Source organism: Pristiophorus japonicus, chromosome 2 (assembly GCF_044704955.1).
Source record: "Pristiophorus japonicus isolate sPriJap1 chromosome 2, sPriJap1.hap1, whole genome shotgun sequence".
Classification (NCBI taxonomy): domain Eukaryota; kingdom Metazoa; phylum Chordata; class Chondrichthyes; family Pristiophoridae; genus Pristiophorus; species Pristiophorus japonicus.
Window position 1 is genome coordinate 37,023,961 of NC_091978.1, and position 15,581 is coordinate 37,039,541.

General features: G+C 44.8%; 1 protein-coding gene across 2 annotated transcripts in view; it reads left to right on the top strand.

Moving 5' to 3' along the window:
* The window catches only part of LOC139236758 (receptor expression-enhancing protein 1-like), a 140,590-nt gene that overhangs the window by 41,999 nt on the left and 83,010 nt on the right, over window positions 1-15,581 (top strand). For both annotated transcript variants that reach the window (XM_070866853.1, XM_070866854.1), the window contains exons 2-4: window positions 1,517-1,589; window positions 4,638-4,714; window positions 7,510-7,630. In XM_070866853.1, the coding sequence (XP_070722954.1) occupies window positions 1,517-1,589; window positions 4,638-4,714; window positions 7,510-7,630 (271 nt within the window). The remainder of the gene's footprint in view (window positions 1-1,516; window positions 1,590-4,637; window positions 4,715-7,509; window positions 7,631-15,581) is intronic.

Genomic DNA, 15,581 nt, shown 5'->3' on the forward strand with positions numbered 1-15,581 from the left:
TAGTACATCCGGATGGTTATTTGTGTCTTCCTTCATGAAGACAGAACCAAAGTACTTGTTCAATTGGTCTGCCATTTCTTTGTTCCCCATTATAAATTCACCCCAATCCGACTGCAAGGGCCCTACTAATCTTTTTTTCTTCACATATCTATAGAAGCTTTTGCAGTCATTTTTTTATGTTTCCGGCAAGCTTCCTCTCGTACTCTATTTTCCCCCTCTTAATTAAACCCTTTGTCCTCCTCTGCTGTATTCTAAATTTCTCCCAGTCCTCTAGTTTGCTGCTTTTTCTGGCTAATTTGTATGCCTCTTCCTTGGATTTAACATTATCCTTAATTTCTCTTGTTAGCCACGGTTGAGCCACCTTCCCTGTTTTATTTTTACTCCAGACAGGAATGAACAATTGTTGAAGTTCGTCCATATGATCTTTAAAGGTTTGCCATTGCCTATCCACCGTCAACCCTTTAAGTATCATTTGCCAGTCTATTCTAGCCAATTCACGCCTCATACCATTAAAATTACCTTTCCTTAAGTTCAGGACCCTAGTTTCTGAATTAACTGTGTCACCTTTCATCTTAATAAAGAATTCTACCATATTATGGTCACTCTTCCCCAAGGGGCCTCGCACAACAAGATTGCTAATTAGTCCCTTCTCAGTACACATCACCCAGTCTAGGATGGCCAAGTCTCTGGTTGGTTCCTCAACATATTGGTCCAGAAAACCATCCCTAATACACTCCAGGAAATCCTCCTCCACCGCATTTCTACAGTTAGGTTAGCCCAATCAATATGTAGATTAAAGTCGCCCATGATTACTGCTGTACCTTTATTGCACACATCCCTTATTTCTTGTTTGATGCTGTCCCCAACCTCACTACTACTATTTGGTGGCCTGTACACAACTCCCACTAGCGTTTTCTGCCCTTTGTTATTCCGTAGCTCCACTCATACCGATTCCACATATTCCAAACTAATGACCTTCCTTACAATTGCATTAATTTCCTCTTTAACCAGCAATGCCACCCCACCTCCTTTTCCTTTCTGTCTATGCTTCCTAAATGTTGAATACCCCTGGACGTTGAGTTCTCAGCCTTGGTCACCCTGGAGCCATGTCTCCGTGATGCCAATTACATCATACCCGTTAACTGCTATCTGCGCAGTTAATTCGTCCACCTTATTCCAAATGTTGAAGGTCATGGATAGGGTGCCAATCAAGTGGGCTGCTTTGCCTGGATGGTCTCGAGCTTCTTGAATTGGAGCTAAACTCATCCAGGCAATTGGAGAGTATTCCATCGCACTGTCTTGTGCCTTGCAGATGGTGGGAAGGCTTTGGGAAGTCAGAAGGTGAGACACTCGTCGCAGAATATCCAGCCTCTGACCTGCTCTTGTTGCCACGGTATTTATATGGCTGGTCCAGTTAAGTTTCTGGTCAATGGTGACGCCATTAAATTGCCTTTCATCCAAAGTTAATTTTGTGATGTATGATGTACATTATTGTAATTGAAGTTCTCTTTTCCAGGCTGATTTTTGGCACACTTTATCCAGCATATTCTTCTTACAAGGCTGTAAAAACAAAGAATGTCAAAGAATACGTAAGTAGTCCTAGTCAGTATTGCTGCAATAATTATTCCTGCATCCCCCAGTATCCCCCTGGCAGAATTGAAACCCTGGAGAAAACCTTCTCAATTGTCAGTGTAGTGTAAATTTAATCTTATTGTTTCATTTTAGGACAATTTTTTGTTATTGATTTATTTCCCATTTTCACTCATTGGAATCATAAAATCATACAACACAGAAGGAGGCCATTCGGCCCATCGTGCCTGTACCGGCTCTTTGAAAGAGCTATCCAATTATTCCCACTCCCCTACTCTTTCCCTGCAATTTTTTCATTTTCAAGTATTTATCCAATTCCCTTTTGAAAGTTACTATTGAATCTGTAAATTGAGAAACTTGAAAGGCTGAGGCCCAAAGTATTGGTGGCCATTTAAGGTTGAAAAGTGTGGGAGAAAAGTCAAGGTAAATAGGATAACAGTAGTTTGGTTAGGTTTTACAAATCCGTGGATTGTGAGAGAATGGAAAAACTGAAGTGAAATCCTGTGAAGAATGAGCTGAGATTGCAATTAATTATCACATCATAAATCACTGGTTTGCTTCTCGTTGTTTCTCAAAGCTTTGATCCAAAGGTTTAATGGGTGTATGTATTGTTTGGTGTGACACGGTCTCATACACAGACCAGGAAGATACCAGCTTCAATCCCTCGTCTGTGCTGAAGCCCCAGCAGTGGTTCCACAACTGGCCACTTCCCTTTTACTGGTGTTATGTCCACATTTCAATGATTTTAAGACCTATGTTCAACAGCTGCGTGAGGTTTTCTTGCTGGGTGGGGACCGAATAGCGGGAATGGGAATAAATTTTGAGATGGGAATTGCAGGAGAGTCTGCTCGAGTCTAGCGGAGCGGCGATTAATTTAATGTTCAGTTTGGCTAGATTCGTGATTGTGCAACGAAGCAATGCTCTGTTTCATAAGGGGAGCAGAATAAAGCTAAAAGAGTATTTTAAATATAAGCCAAGAGATAAGGCTCTGTGGATGTTTTATTCAGAAAGGAATAGTATTTTATGATCAGTTTTTAAAAGTACAATAGATTAATATATATATCGCGGGAGACAAATTAAACGTCAGTTTTTGATGTTAATAAGTGGAGGAATGACTGTTCAGAGTGGCGGAATGGCGGTGGTGTTGTTTATGTTTAAGTTAGGAAAGGGTGATTTGTATGGTACAATGGAATGATCACGATGTTGTAAATGTTTTTAATATTGAATAAATCCAATTAAAAAAATAACTGGCCACTTCATTCCTGGGCTAAAGGAGTTGAAAAAAATCAGCCATGGGTTCCCACCTCTGATAGCTCACCCATGACTCCTGCTGGAAACTGAGCATGTCAGGTGAGGACGGGTTCAGTCTTAGCCAAATGATGATCCTCATAGTCCAAAAACACCTGGCCAGCACTGACTGTCTGCGCCCACACACGACGAATTGCCATTTGGACTGGTTGGCGCCTGTGGCATAAACGCGAGAGAAGCAGAGAAAATTGAAAGGAGAGAGAAAAAAGCTCAAAGAGAAAATAATGTCTCTCCAACCCTTGGGGTGGTTTTGATGATAGCTCTTTTGCTTTGCCTTTTGATGCTAGTGCCACAATTTGCTTTAAATATGTTTAAGCTCTAATCCTTTTACAGTACACGGTAACTTTTAGGGCTTCCTATAAAGGGTATTGCACATAATCATTTCCTTGAATATAGCTGATATTTGGATACTGAAGCTTACAATAGATTATCTGCAGTAGCAATGAATTTGGATTGGGAACAATGGGAAATAGAATTTTTAAAGATTTGCCGCTTATTTCTCAATTGTATGAAGAAAACGTTGACCATAGAACATAAGAACATATGAAATAGGAGCAGGAGTAGGCCATTTGGCCCCTTGAGCTTGCGCCACCATTCAATAAGATCACGGTTGATCTGACCTAGGCCTCAACTCCACTTCCCTGCCCGCTCCCCATAACCCTTGACTCCCCTATCGTTCAAAAATCTGTCTATCTCCATCTTAAATATTTTCAATGACCCAGCCTCCACAGCTCTCTGGGGTAGAGAATTCCAAAGATTCTGGACCATCTGAGAGAAGAAATTCCTCCTCATTTTCGTTTTAAATGGGCGACCCCTTATTCTGAAACTATGCCCCCTTGTTCTAGATTCCCCCACGAGGGGAAACATCCTCTCTGCATCTACCCTGTCAAGCCCCCTCAGAATCGTATACGTTTCAATAAAAATTTTATACGTTTCAATACAGCTGCCATTAAATCCAGTATATAAATCACACCTATGTATAAAACACTACCCTATTATATGGCTGCTTTATAATTCATGTCAGTGCAGAAGAAACAATCCTGTGCATACTGCTAGCAATGTGCATCATCTGCAGTCCAACGGTAACTGGTGCCCAGTGAATGTTTGAGACTGTAAATTGTCATCTATTTTCAATCACTGGAAGTCTCCCTTGAAGGCAGAGTCTATTGAGAAGAATCGTCAAGATATACTTGAGCAGTTAATACACAGAGCTCCCCCTTGTTCCCTATCAAGCTGCAGCTGTCCATTTCTACTGCAGTTAAAGAGTGACCAGAATTGTGGACATTGGTACAGGATAAACGGAAGAACAAAAATCAGCTTCTATGGCGGGATTGTCCAATGGGCTGGTGACAAATCTAAAAAAAATCTAAAACGTCAAACCGTTTTACATAAAGTAACTTCCTGCTGAGCACATTCAAGCCATGAAATGAATGGCTGATTTATTTATACTTCACATCGACTTGTAGCACAGTTTCTACTTTGTATTCGTGTCTGTGGTGAGATGTAGCTGGATCAAATCATGCTTTATATTTAAAATAAAAACAGAAAATGCTGGGAGCACTCAGCAGGTCAGGCAGCATCTGTGGGGAGAGAAACAACAACAAATTGTATTTATATAGCATTTCGGTTTGATGACCTTTCATCAGAACTGGAGTATTTCCAACATTTTCTGCGTTTATTTCTGATTTCCAGCATCTGCTGTATTTTGCTCATGTTTTATACTTGTCTTATTAAACCAGGTAAAATGGATGATGTACTGGATCATCTTTGCACTGTTCACGACTGCAGAAACCTTCACAGATCTATTTCTTCCCTGGTAAGGCACAGTGTTGGATTATTATTATTATTTAGTGGTATCCCAGCACAGATTGTAAACTTATATGAACACACGTACTATTGTAGAAACTTCTGCTCAGCGTATACAGTACTAATTAAAAATCCCAGCACCAAAATTTCCTTTTTCTTCAGTTCACTCAATGGTTTGTTATATAAGGAGATACATCCAACTCACAATGAAGGGATTTAGTCCATTTATAAAGTAATGGCTGAAATACTGATAGACAGTAAAGTTCCTGGCTGGAAAGTTCCTGCAACAAGCCAACCCTGACCGAGGCAAACGCAAACATCTTGATTCCCCCCAAGTCAGTACCTACATACCTTATTCCGCTTTGCTGAGTAGAAACATCTGTTGAAGTAATATTCATTCATTTTTGTTATTTAATAAGGGTCATTCAGTTGTTTAAATTGTGATCTTTTCATCTCCGGGCTTCATAAAAAATACTAAAATGAGGTAAGCCAAGTGTTACATAGAATTTATAACAAGCCAGTCAGCCCAACTGGTCTATGCCGGTGTTTATGCTCCACACCAGCCTCCTGCCACCCAAATGCTCAGATGTGGCTCAGTGGGTAGCACCCTAGCTTCTGAGACAGAAGGTTGCACGTTAAAGTCCCACTCCAGGGACTTGAGCACAAAAATCTAGGCTGACACTCCAGTGCAGTCCTGAAGGAGTGCTGCATTGTCGGAGATGCCATCTTTTGGATGAGATGTTAAATTGAGGCCCCGTCTGCTCTCTCAGGTGGATGTAAAAGATCCCATGGCAACATTGCGAAGAAGAGCAGGGAGTTATCCCCAGTTTCTTCGCCAATATTTATCCTCAATCAACGTCTAAAACTGTTTGTGGGAGATTGCTGTGTACAGATTGACTGCCGTGGTAGCCCTTGAATGCCCTCTAGTTACTGACTCGCCGACCAATGGAAATAGTTTCTCCCTATTTACGTTATCAAAATCGTCACCATTTTTAGTACCTCCATTTTAAGTTCTCCATTTAACCTTCTCATCTGCAATGATAAGAGTCCCAGTTTCCTTAGTCTGTTGTAACTAAAGCTTCTCATCCATAGTACTATCCGAGTGAATCTCTTCTGTACCCTTCCCATGGCCTTGACATCCTTCCAAAAGTAGGCCACCCAAACCATTGGTTAATGGTTTGTATATGTTTCGCAGTCTCTCTTTGCTTTTGTATTTGATACCCCTGTTTATAAAACATAGAATCCCGAATGCTTTTTTTCTACAGCCTTTTCAACTTGTCCTCCCAGATTTAAAGATTTGTGTATCTGAGTCTCGCTGCTCTTCTGCTCCTTGTAAAATGTTACCATTAAGTATATATATCTCCTTCCTCTTAAAATGTAGCACCTAACATTTCTCCGCATTAAATTTCATCTGACATCGATCTGCCCAATCTAATAACCTATGTCCTTCTGAAGTCATTTGCAGTCCTCTTCACACTTAATCAAGTCCCCTACTTTTTGTGCCATCTGCAAATTTTGATATTGTTCCCTGATACCCAAGTCCAGACCCTTTATATATTTCTATATATATATAAAGAAGAGCATAACCCCACCTGACCCCAGGGCACCTTACCGTTTACAACTTTCCAGTTAAAAAAACATCCATCTACTGCTGCTCTGTGTTTTCTGTCCTTGAACCAACTTCCTATCCATGCTGCCACCTTCCCTTTAATACATGTGCTCTCATTTGATCAGGAAGCCTTCTATGCAGCATTTTAGGTAGCAGTCACTGCCTTTCCTTTATCAAAGCACTCCATTATTTCCTCAAAAAAAACTCTGCTAAGTTTCTCAAACAACTTGTGCCTTTTACAAATCTGTGCTGGCTGCCCTTAATCAACCCAAGTCTTTCAAAATGAATTTGGGCAGGCAGCAGACCGGTAGCATGTAGATTCTGACAGTCGGGATATTTTGCATTCGCCCGACTCTTGTCCACCAGAAACCCACTCAGGGTTAAAACCCACCTGTGTGGGTGCGTGCAAGTTGTGAAAGATTGGGTTGGAAGAACACTAGGGGTTGGCGAGTATCTAATTTCTCCTGAGGATCGTCGGGCTGAAATTGATCAACTGGCTGCCCACTGCCGCTGACTACCGCCCACTGCCGCCGATATTGCTCTTGCAGATCCACCCAGTGCCACTTTGGAGGTGGCCTGGAGTGGGCGGCAGGGGAGAACCGCCGGGAATTGCCCGCTGATGTCAGCGGGTGGCCGAGTGGCCCATATTGATGCGGGTGGGAGTCGGCGGGACTCGGCGGCAGATCAGGGGTGGACCGCTGCAAAGAGGCTGGTCTGGCTCCGACAGTAAGTATGAAGATCGTTGAAAAAAGGTTAATGAACATTTTTTAATTGGTTTTTTCCACAGCGACTTACCTTGATGGGGTTCCCCTGAAGGTCTTCCGATAGTTTTTTTAGTTTTTGTTATTGATTTTTACTTTTAGGTCTTCGACCCTCCGTGGGCCCGACTCCAGTCTCGGCGGCACTAGGGCGGCAAGTGTCTTTGCCGCCGAGAATGAGAGCTCCCGCCCGCTACCACCCAGATTGGCGGCGTAAGTCCCTCATTTGCCGCCTGCCGACCTTCTTCATGACTATCCCGCTGAAAGCACCATCAGGTACCTCGGCGGCCTTGAGTGGCACTTGGGCGGGCAGAGGCCTTGACCAAATCCGGGCCCCATCTGTTTATCTTCTTTTGTCTTGTGATGTAAGAGTATCTGGCCTGATTGTATGTGGACCGTATGTCATGAAAGTTTCTCTTCTTATTCCCCCTGCCCCAGGTTTCCGTTTTATTATGAACTTAAAATCGCTTTTGTTATTTGGCTGCTCTCCCCTTATACGAAAGGCTCCAGTGTTCTCTACAGGAAGTTTGTGCACCCAACACTTTCTTCTAAAGAGCAGGTAAGAACTGGTTATAAAATAACTTCAATTTTCCAACACATCTGGTTACTACAGTTGTTAAGCTGGGACGTTTAAATGCTGTTTTTCTCTCTGAGAAATGATATCAGACTCAATGAAACATGGGTAGGCCATTCAGCCCCTCAAGCCTGATCCACCATTCAATTAGATCATGGCTGATCTGTATATTAACTCCATCAATCCGCCTTGCGTCCGTAACCCTTAATACCCCTACATCACTAAAACCTATCAAGCTCAGTTTTTAAATTTTCAATTGACCTAGCCTCAACAGCTCTTTTTTTATTTGAAATCTCCCCATCCCGCCCACCGCCCCCCGCCCCACCACACCACAAGAGATAATAGTTTCTCTCTATCTCCCCTTTCAAATCCTTTAAGCATCTTCAATACCTCAATTAGACTTCCTGTGAGCAAGCCATGTCACTTGGGTCCAGGAATGAAAATCTCAGATTGCATAGCCCAGGGCTAACATTATTTTGCACAAACACTCTGCACTGCAATTCGTGCAAAATCCCCACTGCAATTCAAACATGGATTCATCACATGTCAGACCAGGCTTACATGCACAGTGTAGAAAAGTGCCTGTAGCTCTCTCGGCTTCCCCAGTCGAAAAAATCTTCAGCTGTTCAATGGCATAAACAGTCCTCTCCTCTTTTACTCCACTGTGTATTGATATTCTTATAGCACTGGGCTGCAATTTATTAAACTCTAAATCTTGGCAGGCAATGAACATCGTGAAAAGCAGACTCAGATCGACCATCTGTCAGTGTGGTTACAGGTGCAATGTTCTAATGTCCTGGCTTCTGTGAAGGAATTTTGTAAGTTGCAGTTCAAGTAGGATTCCCACTCAGTCAAAAATAATAGCAGGCCAGACTAGATTGTTACAGTATTTATTTACACTTAAATCATTTTATAAAATTATTCATTGCAGGGTGTGGACATCGCTGGCAAAGACAGCATTTATTGCCCATCTCTAATTGCCCTTTGAGAAGGTGGTGGTGAGCTACCTTCTTGAACCGCTGCAGTCCGTGTGGTGAAGGTACTCCCACAGTGCTGTTAGGGAGGGAGTTCCAGGATTTTGAGCCAGCAGCAATGAAGGAACGGCGATATATTTCCAAGTCAGGATGGTGTGAACTTGGAGGGGAACTTGCAGGTGATGGTGCTCCCATGTGCCTGCTGCCCTTATCCTTCTAGGTGATAGAGGTCACGGGTTTGGGAGGTGCTGCCAAAGAAGCCTTGGCGAGTTGCTGCAGTGCATCTTGTAGATGGTGCACACTGCAGCCACGGTGCGCCAGTGGTGGAGGGAGTGAATGTTGAAGGTGGTGGATGGGGTGTCAATTAAGTGGGCTGCTTTGTCCTTGATGGTGTCAAGCTTCTTGAATGTTGTTGGAGCTGCACTCATCCAGGCAAGTGGAGAATATTCTATCACACTCCAGACTTGTGCCTTGTAGATGGTGGAAAGGCTTTGGGAAGTCAAGACACTCACGGCAGGATACCCAGCCTCTGACCTGCTCTTGTTGCCACGATATTTATCTTGCTGGTCCAGTTAAGTTTCTGGTCAATGGTGACCCCCAGGATGTTGATAATAGGGGATTCAGCAATGGTAGTACTTAAATTAGTACTTAAATCATAAAGGTTTAGGAACTAGGCAATACTATAAGCACAAGGCAATATTATCGACTAAGAAAATGAGAGGAAAGATAGATTATGAAAGTAACCTAGCACGAAATATAAAAACAGATAGTAAGAGTTTTTACAGGTACATAAAAAGTGTGGCTAAAGTAAATGTTGGTCCCCTGGAGGATGAGACTGGGGAATTAATAATGGAGAACAAGGAAACGGCAGAGACGTTGAACAAATATTTTGTATCGATCTTCACGGTAGAAGACACGAAGAACATTCCAATAGTGGATAATCAAGGGGCTAAAGGTAGGGAGGAACCCGATTACAATCACTATTAGTAATGAAGTAGTACTAGGTAAAATAATGGGACTAAAGGCAGACAAATCCCCTGGACCTGATGTCTTACATCCTAGGCTCTTATGAGAAGTGGCTGCAGAGATAGTTGATGCATTTGTTGTAATCTACCAAAATTCCCTGGATTCTGGGGCGGTCCCAGCAGATTGGAAAACAGCAAATGTAATGCCCTTATTTAAAAAAGGAGACAGACAAAAACTAGGAAAATATAGACCAGTTGCCTAACATCTATCGTTGGGAAAATGCTGGAATCCATTATTAAGGAAGTAGTAGCAGGACATTTGGAAAAGCAGGATTTAATCAAGCAGAGTCAGCAGCGTTTTATGAAAGGGAAATCATGTTTGACAATTTTGCTGGAGTTCTTTGAGGATGTAATGAGCAGGGTGAATAAGGGGGAACCAATGGATTTCCAGAAGGCATTCGATAAGGTGCCACACAAGATAAAAGCTCACGGGGGTTGGGGGTAAGACATGAGCATAGATAGAGGATTGGTTAACTAACAGAAAACAGAGAGTCAGGATAAATGGGTCATTTTCCGATTGGCAAACAGTGACCAGTGGGGTGACGCAGGGATCGGTGCTGGGGCCTCAACTATTTACAATCTATATTAATGACTTGGATGAAGAGACCGAGAGTAATGTAGCCAAGTTTGCTGATGATACAAAGGTGGGTGGGAAAGCAAGTTGTGAGGTGGACACAAAAAATCTGCAAAGGGATATAGACAGGCTAAGTGAATGGGCAAACATTTGGAGATGGAGTATAATGTGAGAAAATGTGAGGTTATCCACTTTGGCACAAATAATAGAAAAGCAAATTATAATTTAAATGGGGAAAAATTGCAAAGTGCTGCAGTACAGAAGGACCTGGGGGTCCTTGTGCATGAAACACAAAAAGTTAGTATGCAGGTATCGCAAGTAATCAGAAAGGCAAATGGAATGTTAGCCTTTATTGCAAGGAGGATAGAGTATAAAAGCAGAGAAATCCTGCTACAACTGTATTGGTGAGGCCACATCTGGAGTACAGGGTACAGTTTTGGTCTCCGTATTTAAGGAAGGATATACTTGCATTGGAGGCTGATTCCGGAGATGAGGGGGTTGACTTATGAGGATAGGTTGAGTAGGTTGGACCTATACACATTGGAAGAATGAGAGGTGATCTTATCGAAATGTTTAAGATAATGAGGGGGCTCGACAAGGTGGATGCAGAGAGAATATTTCCAGTCATAGGGGAAACTAAAACTAGGGGACATACTCTTAGAATAAGGGGCCGCCCATTTAAAACTGAGAGGAGGAGAAATTTCTTCTCTCAGAGGATTCTAAATCTATGGAATTATCTGCCCCAGAGAGCTGTGGAGGCTGGGTCATTGAATATATTTAAGGCGGAGATAGACAGATTTTTGAGCGATAAGGGAGTAAAGGGTTATGGGGAGCGGGCAGGGAAGTGGAGCAGAGTCTGACAACTCCTTACTATACAGTATAAATGCACACGAGGCCCATGCTTGAGAGAAGGTCACTCTGTGACCAGTAACCTTTATTTGCTAGCACTGAAGTGATGAAGGTGGGTGGAGCTTCCCCTTTTATACCTGAAAGTCCAGGTTAGGAGTGTCTCCCACAAGTTCGCCACCTAGTGGTCAATGTTCTCACAGTGTACAACTAGTCAGTTTAGACATGGGTGCCAATGACAGTTAAATACATGACATCACCTCCCCCCAAAGTCTTATTGGGATCACAGGTTGAGTCTCTCTGGTGGTTTACGCTCCCTTGTAGAGCGCCTGAGTTGGGGCTCTGTTTGTTGGGCACTGGCCTGAGTGTCTGCTGTTTGCGGTGCCTCAGGCCTGTCCGGACTGCCCATTGTGACTGGGCTCTCCTCCACTTGGTTCCGGTGTTCGGTCACCTGTGGTGGAGTGAACTCTACATCTTCTTCTTCCTCTGCTTCTTCTATGGGGTTGCTGAACCTCCTTTTTGTTTGATCCACGTGTTTGCAGCAGATTTGTCCATTGGTAAGTTTAACTACCAGAATCCTATTCCCCTCTTTGGCAATCAAAGTGTGAGCCATTTGGACCCTGCAGCATATTGTGGACAAAGACAAGGTCATTGACATCGATACCTCGCGCACTCACATTCCTGTCATGGTAGTCACATTGTGACTGACGCCTGCTTTCGACAATTTCTTTCATGATGGGGTGTATAAGGGATAACCTGGTTTTGAGCGTCCTTTTCATTAGCAGCTCTGCGGGTGGAACCCCTGTGAGCGAGTGTGGTCGGGATCTGTAGGCAAACAGGAGGCTTGATAAGCGGAACCCCCTTGGATTCTGAGCATCCCCTGTTTGATTATCTGCACTGCTCGTTCTGCCTGGCCGTTTGAGGCAGGCTTGAACGGTGCCATTCTGACATGCTTAATTCCATTGCCTGCCTTGAAGTCCTGGAATTCAGTGCTTGTAAAGCTCGGGCAATTGTCACTGACCAAGATATCCAGTAGACCATGGGCGGCAAACATTGCCCGTAGACTTTCTACCGTGGCAGAGGATGTGTTTGAATTTAAAATGTCACACTCGATCCATTTGCAGTAGGCGTCTACTACAACCAAAAACATTTTTCCCATGAAAGGACCTGCATAGTCCACTTGGATGCGTGACCATGGCTTGGCAGGCCAGGACCAGGGGCTAAGGGGGGCTTCCCTGGGCGCATTGCCCAGCTGGGCACACGTGTTGTACCTGCGAACACAAAGTTCCAGGTCTGCATCTATCCCTGGCCACCAAATGTGTGACCTGGCAATTGCCTTCATCATGACAATGCCTGGGTGCTCATTGTGGAGTTCTCTGATGAACACCTCTCTGCCCATCTGGGGCATGACTACACAGTTTCCCACAGTAGGCAATCGGCCTGAATCAAGAGTTCATCCCTGCGCCTGTGAAATGGTTTAAATTCCTCAGGGCATGCCCCGTAAGTGGCTGCCCAGTCCCCATTCAGGACACATTTCTTGACTAGAGACAATAGCGGGTCTCTATTTGTCCAGACTTTAATCTAACGGGCTGTCATGGGTGAGCCTTCGCTTTCAAAAGCTTCAATAGCCATGACCATCTCAGCAGCATGCTCGGTAGCCCCCTCAGTGGTGGCTAGTGGGAGCCTGCTGAGTGCATCGGCGCAGTTTTTGGTGCCCAGTCTGTGCCGAATTGTGTAGTCATAGGCGGCTAACGTGAGTGCCCACCTCTGTATGCGGACCGATGCGTTTGCATTTATGGCCTTGTTGTCGGCCAAAAGTGGCTCTAACAGCGTGCTCAATTTGGGAAGAAAGTTACCAAAATAGTTCAGGAGCCCCAGGAACGAACGCAGCTCTGTCTTGTTACGGGGTCTGTGTGCTCTCTGGATCGCTTCCATCTTGGATGCAGTAGGTCTGATCCCGTCTGCTGCTACCCTCATCCCCAGGAATTCTACCTCTGGAGCTAGAAGACGCACTTCGCCTTTTTCAGTCGCAGCCCTACCCGGTCCAGTCTGCGTAGCACCTCCTCCAGGTTGTGGAGGTGTTCTTCAGTATCGCGACCTGTGATGAGGATGTTGTCTTGAAAAACCACCGTCCCTGGAATCGACTTGAGGAGGCTTTCCATATTTCATTGAAAGATCGCGGCAGCCGAATGAATCCCGAACGGGCATCTGTTGTACTCAAACAACCCCTTGTGTGTCGTGATGGTGGCCAGCTTCTTCGACTCACTCGCCAGCTCCTTGGTCATGTAAGCTGAGGTCAGGTCCAATTTTGAAAAAAGTTTGCCACCAGTTAGCGTTGCAAAGAGGTCATCCGCTCTCGGTAGCGGGTACTGGTCTTGGAGTGATACACGATTGATGGTGGCCTTGTAATCACCACATATCCTGACCGACCCATCCGCTTTGAGCACCGGCACGATCGGGCTTGCCCAGTCACTGAATTCGACTGTCGAGATGATGCCTTCCCTCAGCAGATGGTCCAATTCGCCTTCTATCTTTTCCCGCATCACGTACGGCACCGCTCTGACCTTGTGTTGTACTGGCCTGGCGTCCGGGTTTATGTGAATCACTACCTTGGCCCCCATGAAAGTGCCAATGCCAGGTTGAAATCGTGAGCCAAATTTGTCCAGGATCTGTGAGCATGATACTCGCTCCACAGAAGAAATTGCATTGACATCGCCCCATTTCCAGTTCATGACAGCAAGCCGACTCCTTCCCAGTAGTGCGGGACCGTCCCCTGGGACAATCCAGAGTGGCAACCTGTTCTCCGAATCTTTGTGGGTTACGACTACCGTGGCACTGCCTAGCACCGGAATGATCTCCTTTGTATATGTCCGTAGCTGTTCGTCAATCAGCGATAATTTTGGCCTCCTGGCCTTGGACACTCACAACTTTTCAAACTGTTTGATACTCATCAGGGACTGGCTGGCCCCCGTGTCTAGCTCCATTGATACTGGGATGCCATTGAGGAGCACTTTCATCAATATCGGTGGCGTCCTGGTGTATGAACTGTATATGTGCTCCACATGAACTCGCTGAACTTCAGCTTCCAGCGATTTCCTCCAGTGTTCATTTGGCCTCGTAGGGCTTACATCGGGCCCGTCCTCCTCGTACATCAGCCTGGCTGCAGGCTTCCTGCACATACGCGCCAAGTGACCGCTGACGTTGCAATTTCTGCAGGTATATTGCTGATACCTGCAAGCTCTGGCTGGCTGTGTGCCACCACACCTCCAACATGAGCCGTTGTTGGAAACAAAAGGTCCATTACCAGTCGATCACCTCTGACTGTCTCTGTGACTGCGTTAAGTGCACCATTAACAGGTGTTGAGGGCCCCATTACTGGCCGCATTGTCCCTTGCGATGGCGTGGATCGCCGTTCAGCTAACCATTGTCTCTGTTGAATTCCCCCTCTGGGTTCGACTACATGTTGGGGCATGTCTGATTGCCCTTGTCTGCCTGGAGAACTGTGTGCCGCTTTAACAATGTTGACTCTTTGTCCATTTGCTGCATTTGAGCCCAGATTTTTGTCAAACATCATTTTGGTCTCTTCCTCCCCTGAGATAAAAGTCTGGGCCATCAAGGCCACTGTTTCCAGGGTCAAGTCTTTGGTCTCAATCAGTTTCCTGAAAACCCCAGCGTGCCCGATGCCCTCAATAAAAAAGTCACGCAGCATCTCCGCTCTGCATGCATCTGGGAACTTATAGGCTCGCCAGTCGCTGGAGATCTGCCACGAAGTCTGGAATGCTTTGTTCTTCTCGCCGCCAGTGCGTATAAAACCGGTGTCTTACCATGTGCATGCTGCTCGCCGGTTTAAGGTGTTCCCCGATTAACTTAATGAGCTCTTCAAACGTCTTGTCCGCCGGCTTCTCTGGCGCTAGAAGATCCTTCATCAGTGAGTACGTCCTGGATCCATAAACCATCAGGAGTTGAGCCCTGCGTTTGTCGGCCGACTCCTGTCCCAACCATTCCTTAATGACGAAACTTTTCTGTAGTCTCTCAATAAAATTGTCCCAATCATCATCAACACAGTACTCCTCGTCTGTGCTGCTGGTGGCCATGCTCACGTGGTTTAAATCCCAGTTTCTCGTCGCCAGTGATAAGTCCTTACTATACAGTATAAATGCACACGCGGCCCATGCTTGAGAGAAGGTCACTCTGTGACCAGTATCCTTTATTCGCTAGCACTGAAATGATGAAGGTGGGTGGAGCTTCCCCTTTTATACCTGAAAGACCAGGTTAGGAGTGTCTCCCACAAGTTCACCACCTGGTGGTCAATGTTCTCACAGTGTACAACTAGTCAGTTTATACATGGGTTACAATGACAGTTAAATACATGACAGAGTCCATGATCAGATCAGCCATGATCTTATTGAATGGCGGAGCAGGCTCGAGGGGCCAAATGGCCTACTCCTGTTCCTATTTCTTATGTTATGTTTTCTTATGTTCTTATAAATATGCAGCATAGAAAAGTGTCCCTTTTT